The 7,155-nt window shown below is 36.4% G+C and overlaps 1 protein-coding gene across 4 annotated transcripts; it reads left to right on the top strand.

Annotated features, from left to right (window-relative positions):
- Positions 1–237: 237 nt before the first annotated feature.
- On the top strand, positions 238–7,041 carry LOC111466832 (phosphomevalonate kinase, peroxisomal-like). Of its 4 annotated transcripts, none has more exons than XM_023111472.1 (11): positions 238–505; positions 625–672; positions 930–1,080; positions 2,092–2,189; positions 2,501–2,613; positions 2,709–2,761; positions 2,907–3,287; positions 4,310–4,414; positions 5,245–5,472; positions 6,285–6,407; positions 6,560–7,041. In XM_023111472.1, the coding sequence occupies exons 2-11, from the start codon at positions 665–667 to the stop codon at positions 6,821–6,823; spliced, it is 1,524 nt and encodes a 507-aa protein (XP_022967240.1). In that variant the 5' UTR covers positions 238–505; positions 625–664; the 3' UTR covers positions 6,824–7,041. The 4 variants fall into 4 exon arrangements, with proteins under 4 accessions (XP_022967240.1, XP_022967242.1, XP_022967243.1 ...); XM_023111474.1 differs by having other exon boundaries at positions 941–1,080; positions 6,560–6,897; XM_023111475.1 differs by having other exon boundaries at positions 610–672; positions 941–1,080; positions 6,560–6,897.
- The last annotated feature ends 114 nt before the right edge of the window (positions 7,042–7,155 follow it).

Here is a 7,155-nt window from a genome sequence, read left to right as displayed (position 1 = left end):
ATTAAAAAAAAAAAAAAAAAAAAAAAACAACCTTTATGATTTAAACACTCCACTCCTTTCCTCCCTTTGTTTAATTTTTTATATTTTTAACAAACTAAGACTAAAAGGAAAAATTCCCTTCACGTCAACTTGTTTTCAAAAAAAGGAAAGGAAATAAAAAAAAAAAAAAAGATTTTTTTTAATTTAATAATAAAAATTTAGGATATATTTTAAATTAACTTAACAGTAGATCAGTTGTGAATTTAACTCGAGAATATTTGGTTGGAGAGGGAGAGTCAAACTGCTATTAATTTATTCTCTTGGAGAGCTCTAGATTGAAGGTTGATTATCCAGTCAATATAGCTGCAAAGTGTTGAAAATCTTGTGAATTTCAACGTAGAAATCAACCGGAAAGCCGAAGTCGACGGTCGCTCTTCAGTCTTTTACAGTCGGAGTTCCGAGAGCTCAACAATTTGATTCAACTATTGCTCTCGAGCCTCCGGTTGTAATTGTATCATCACGATCTGTAAGCCGTCTCTACAGTCTTCTCTCTGGAATTCTTTTCTGGTATAAACACTTCCATTTTAATCTAAATCATTGATTTCCTGTGCATTTGTAATTATACGTTAGCTTGAGTTGGTTCAGACGGTGATTTGAAGTCGAAGTGGATCGAGGAAGAGCGGAAATGGCCGTGTAAGTCTGTTCGTTCCTTGTGTTGCTTATATTTATGCCTTTAAGCTTGATGTTCATTTACGATTGATCGATTCAAGACTTTGTTAGTTTGATTTTGTTCTCGAGAAAAGAAATTAGTTAAACGACTGATTAATTTTTACTAGTACTTAAGCTTCAGGATTATAGTTGAAGATACTGAACTACTTTCAGTATGATCTCTATCTTTGGCTGTACGTTTTCTTGAGATCTTATTTTTGCCGCAACATCGTATCTGACAGGGTTGCTTCAGCTCCAGGGAAAGTTCTAGTGACAGGAGGTTACCTTGTCTTGGAGAAACCGAATGCAGGGCTCGTACTTAGTACTAATGCTCGTTTTTATGCAATTGTAAAACCAATTTACGAGGAAATGAAGCCTGACAGCTGGGCATGGGTACGTGGTTCTTTGATAATTATACCCTGTGAAACTTGTTGCTTCTTAATCCTTCAAACTTCAGCTATGTGAACTACATTTCTTTTGGTAGTTGCATGTTGTTGATGATATGTTCGTTATTTTGTTCACGTATTAGTTTTCTGTCGAGTTGAAATAGTACATTGAGAATTGGGATCAAAGTAATTTCATGCTAATCTGAGAATCAAAAATGAAGTATTGGTAGTCGTATACTTCTGGCTTTGTGCGGTTTTCAACTTAGGGAGTATCACCTTGCTTAAACAACTTGCTACCTATGACTAGTCATCTGAGATGTGTTAGATGAACACAACTCTCCACAATGGTATGATATTGTCCACTTTGAGCATAAGCTCTCATGGCTTTGTATTGGGCTTCCCCAAAAGGCCTCATACAAATGGAGATAGTATTCTTTGATTATAAACTCATGATCATTCCCTAAATTAGATGATGTGAGACTTTCATCCAATACCTCCCCTCGAACAAAGTATGCATCCCCTTAATCGAGGTTCGACTCCTTCTTCTTTTGGAGTCTTAGTCATTTTTTACTATGCCTTCGAGGCTCACAATACTTTTGTTCGACGTTTGAGGATTCTATTGACATGACTAAGTTTAAGGCATGTCTCTAATACCATGTTAGATGAACACAACTCTCCACAATGGTATGATATTGTCCACTTTGAGTATAAGCTCTCATGGCTTTGTATTGGGTTTCCCCAAAAGGCCTCATGCCAATGTAGATACTATTATTTGATTATAAACCCAGGATCATTCCCTAAATGAGACTTTCATCCAACCAGATGAACTCTTTGCTTAGAGAAAAGTAATTAGAAATGGAATTGAGTTTTTTTTTTTTTTTTTTTCTTTCTATTATTACTATTACTTCTGGAAGTCGATGTATGTATAATGCTAATATTCATAGCAACTGTTAAAAAAAAGTTTTCAATCAGCATATGTCAGCTACATTTCTTTTGCTTAACGGCCCATGTTTTTCAGTCATGGACAGATGTTAAGTTGACATCTCCTCAGCTCCTGAGAGAGAGCATCTACAAATTGTCATTGAAAACCCAATCACTTCAGAGTGTCTCTCCAAGGCAAGTAAATTAGTTATTCTAGTTGAGTGTTGGAACTTCTGTTTATAAGCACCCGTATGTGCGGTTATCTGATTAAAACTGGCTAAATTCAGTTGCTTGTCTCATCTTAAATTCGTGAACTTCATCATACTTGTATTTCCAGTGATTTAAATTACTATGGTTTTATCATATTATGGATGAGCTTTTCTTCTTTCTGTATCTCTAGTTAATGGGTTTCATTTAGTTGAGATGAGGTTATTAGTAAGATAGAGGTAAAATTCTTTTCAGTTCGTAATTAATGCTCACTTATAAGTATTGCTTACTGTTTCCAGTCAAGCAAGAAACCCTTTTGTAGAAAAAGCAGTGGAATATTGTGTAGCAGCTGCATGTGCAAAATTTGTTGACAATGACAATAAGAAGGCATTACACAAACTTCTCTTGCAAGGTAATGTTTAGTTTGTTGCTCATAACCTATCTTGCAATAATCAAATTGCTTATATACCCTACTAACTCTATGCTTCATTTTTACTGAACTTACAGGTCTTGATATCACTATTTTAGGTTGCAATGAGTTCTATTCATATCGGAGTCAGGTACTATCCCATTGCTCTATTTCTCATTCCCCTTGGGGGGTACACTAATTGGGCGTTTATCTCTTTTTAATTGATTTTCTTGCTATGTTATTTGGCTGTACTCTAGAACTTTGCTTTTACAGTTTCTATTATGTCTGTTCCATAGATTGAGGCTCGTGGACTCCCATTAACATCCGAATCATTGGCTTCCTTGCCTCCTTTTTCATCAATTACCTTCAATGATGAGGAATCATATGGGGAAAATCGCAAGCCTGAAGTTGCAAAAACTGGATTGGGCTCATCTGCTGCAATGACAGCTGCTGTAGTTGCTGCTTTACTCAACTACCTTGGGGTTGTAAATCTTTCCTTATTGACAGGTGAGCAAGAACAGAAAGGTAGTGCTGATGTTGATTTGGTGCATATAATAGCTCAAAGTGCCCACTGCATTGCACAAGGAAAAGTTGGCAGTGGCTTTGATGTCAGTTCTGCAGTTTATGGCAGTCAACGCTATGTTCGGTTTTCACCAGAAGTGCTTTCTTCTGCTCAGGTCTCTTCTTGATGGGCTATCCCTCTTTACGTGTTGTTTGGTCATACTGCCGTCTGAACCTAAATAAAACAAATTCATCAGTTTTGGTGCATATGTCCTAATATGAGAAGGTTGTTTTGTTTCGCCCTGTAGATTTTTATTATTTAAAATATTTTATCTTTACTTAGATAAAATACGATTCCATTTATTCAAGTTTTGATGCATATGTCCTTGTAACATGCAAAGGTTGTTTTGTTTTCTACCTGTAGATTTATATTATTTAAAATATTTTATCTTTGTCGAGATTAGATACCATACTAGTTTTATTTTACATTTTTTAGCTCATAGTTTTTGCTCATCTTAGTTAGTTTCCTGTTTATTATATCTTTAGTTTTATCCAAGTTTCTTCTTTTTTCTTTTTCTTTTTTTGCATGTAATAAGTGCAGTCATGAATTTTGTGATGAGACATTTTAGTTTGCTCACCAAGTGAAATAATTGATCTCCTCCGAAGTCTCAATGGATAAATAATAGCATCCTAGTCGTCCCTTGCCACTTTTTTTTTTTTTTTACCTTCTGCATTGTCATATAAGTTTAGCTGAAATTCTGTAGCAACTGAAAACCAAGAAGCAATGGACTGAACGATGTTGGCTGAGCAACATTTTTGGCAAACTTCAATTATTACTGTAAATGAAGTTTAAAGCTATTGCCACATCCTCCTTCCTAGAAACCTTTCATTTATATATACAGCCTCTCCACCAATGAGAAATTTCTTTGGATTGTCTTTCATCTAATTCATAGTCCTTGAGGTAAATATCTCAATGAGTACTTAGGTTTCCGTAAATGCACCTCTCTTTTGGCATACCGATTTCAACTTTGAGAAATCTGGCACTATTGTATCCTACTTGGTGGGTTTAGTAACTTGAAATCGAGAGAACAAAGGATAACACTTGGCTTGTTCATCATTTGTCACTTGTTTTAAGAAACAAATGTAGAAAAACTTCCATTTCTTTCTGTTACCTTATTGTTTATATCCAATCATGCAGGCTGCCAAGAACGGAATACCCGTACAAGAGGTCATTGTTGATATCTTAAATCAGAAGTGGGACCATGAGAGGACCAAGTTCTCTTTGCCTCCATTAATGACTCTTGTAAGCATCCGGATTCTGCCTCTTAAAAATGATTTTGGAAGGCATTTTTATATTTACCGCTTCAAAAAGTTGTGTTTGGAAGTTATTTTGTGTGCTAAAGAAATGAGGCTCTATTAGTGAAGACGGATTTGAAAATTTCCCCACTTAATCTAATGTTGTGAGGCTCATACTTTCTTATATTGAACTTTCTGTAGGTTTTTAGCACTAATAATTATTTAAACGTATTCAATTTTGCATGCCCCACATATTGCGAAATTCAACTTTATTTGTTCCATAGGAATCTGAATGTCACCTTAAAGTGACTTGATCTTGTCATCGAAGGACCTCATGTTTTTTAATTCCATCAATTTTGATTTGTGATGTTCGATACAGTTTGTTTTTCTGGTCTGTCACTTTGAGTCACTCTCATAGACAATTTTGTGAATTAATCTTTTTTTTTCCCTTTACCGTCACTTTATTTTCAAGCTCTCTGTAAATCATTAAGCTCAGCGATTTACTATGCTTCATTTACACAATAACCCATGCTTCTCAATTTTTGTAGTGAGTTCTCTCCCTTTAAAAGGATGACTGATTTGGAGTGCATCTTGAATATATATATATATTATTTATTTATTTTTTCTTTCCTAACAATTAAGAACCGGATGGGGGCGTAGAAATTTGAAATTCCAAATTGCATTTTTCCTTTTCTTGGTCTTTGTACTTAAGTTATGTGCATTTGTATAACGTTTATATTCTTAAATTTTTTTCAATGAAAACTCAATTTTTCATACAATTGTTACTTCCACATATACTTTTTTCTTTCTTGTCCATAATCGTGGTGTTTTGATCAGGTACTTGGAGAGCCAGGAGTGGGAGGGTCATCAACGCCTTCAATGGTAGGAGCTGTCAAGAAATGGCAAAAATCTGACCCTCAAAAGTCTCTAGACACGTGGAGGAAGTTGTCGCAAGGGAACTCAGAACTTGAAACTCAACTCACTATGTTGAGTAAACTTGCTGCAGAACACTGGGATTCTTATAAATATATCATAAACAGGTGTTCCATACTGACCTCAGAGCAGGTATCTCTCTCACCCTTCTTATAATCTAAATCTATTACTGAAGTAGTAGCCTTTTTGGTGAAAATGAAAAAGAAATACTAATATAGTTGATCATTACTCATGAAATTTTTACGTACTGTGGGAGGTGGACCAGAAATTTAAAATACAATATACACACAAAATGTGAGATCCCACGTCTGTTGGGGAGGAGAACAAAGCATTCTTTATAAGGGTGTGAAAACCTCCCCCAAACAGACACATTTTAAAAACATTGAGGGGAAGCTCGAAAGGGAAAGCGTAGAGAGAACAATATCCGCTAGCGGTGGGCTTGGGCCATTACATATGGTATCAGAGCCAGAAATCGGGCGGTGTGCCAGCAAGGAGGTTGAGCCTCGAAGAGGGGTGGACATGAGGCAGTGTGCCAGCAAGAATGTTGGATTCCGAAGGGGGTGGATTGGGGGTCCCACACATCAAATTGAGAAGGGAGCGAGTGCCAGCGAGGACGCTAGGTCCCAAAGAGGGTAGATTGTGAGATCCAACGTCGATTGAGGCGGAGAACGAAGCATTATTTATAAGGGTGTGGAAACCTCTTCCTAGCAGATGCGTTTTAAAAACATTGAGGGGAAACCCGAAAGGGAAAGCCAAAGAGGACAATATCTGCTAGCGGTGGGCTTGGGCTGTGGACTTCAGAATTTGTATCTGACCTGGTCTTTGGCTTTTAGTCAGAATGCTATTACTTTCTGACTTAGTATATGTTAGCAAATTATGTCTCTTTCTATACATATCTATCTCCATTAATGTTGAAGCAATTTATATAAAAAAAAATGTTGCAGTGGATTCATCAAGCCTCAGAACCAAGCCAGCAAATCATCATCAAAGCATTATTAGGAGCAAGAAATGCGATGCTTGAGATCAGGCATCACATGCGCCTGATGGGTGAAGCTGCTGGTGTTCCGGTGAGATTTTTCTTCTTCAATTACTTTATCGCCTTATTATATCTAGCATTTTGTCCACACAGGTACGTCAGTAAATAATTGTCAGGACATGGCGACGGTGACAAATACATGTAGATAATAACATACTGAACTCCATTTTCTGGGATTTGTAGATTGAGCCTGATTCACAAACCAAGCTTTTAGATGCTACCATGAATATGGAAGGAGTCCTATTAGCCGGTGTTCCAGGCGCAGGTGGGTTCGATGCTGTTTTTGCCGTGACCTTGGGAGATTCAACCAACAATGTGATTAAATCATGGAGTAAACTAGATACTTTGGCTCTCCTTGTTAGAGAAGATCCTCGTGGCGTTGCTTTGGAAAGCTGTGATCCGCGAACCAAGGCAATTACATCAGCTGTTTCATCAGTTCATATTTAGTAAAGGGAAGGTTTCCATCTCGTTCTATTACATTGAATAATTTATTGTTTCAATTGACAATGTGAATTTTCTTCGAAAGATTATTTCCAACTTATTAGATAATTAATAATTGCTTCACTCATTCACAGATTGGATGAACGTCCATGTAATTTCCTTTTAATTACACTATGTATTACTCTTTCTCGATCAATAAGAGAACTAGCATCAGTTTCCCCTAATTTTCCATATTATTCTGCTCCGAAGGTTGATTATTCTGGACAGTTGATATTGCCAATGGTTTACTTGTGTTCTGATTAATATTCTTTAATTATACAGGGCGGTAGCATACCTGT

This window comes from Cucurbita maxima, unplaced genomic scaffold, assembly GCF_002738345.1.
Source record: "Cucurbita maxima cultivar Rimu unplaced genomic scaffold, Cmax_1.0 Cma_Scf00032, whole genome shotgun sequence".
Classification (NCBI taxonomy): domain Eukaryota; kingdom Viridiplantae; phylum Streptophyta; class Magnoliopsida; order Cucurbitales; family Cucurbitaceae; genus Cucurbita; species Cucurbita maxima.
This window is presented reverse-complemented; position numbering and strand designations above follow the sequence as displayed.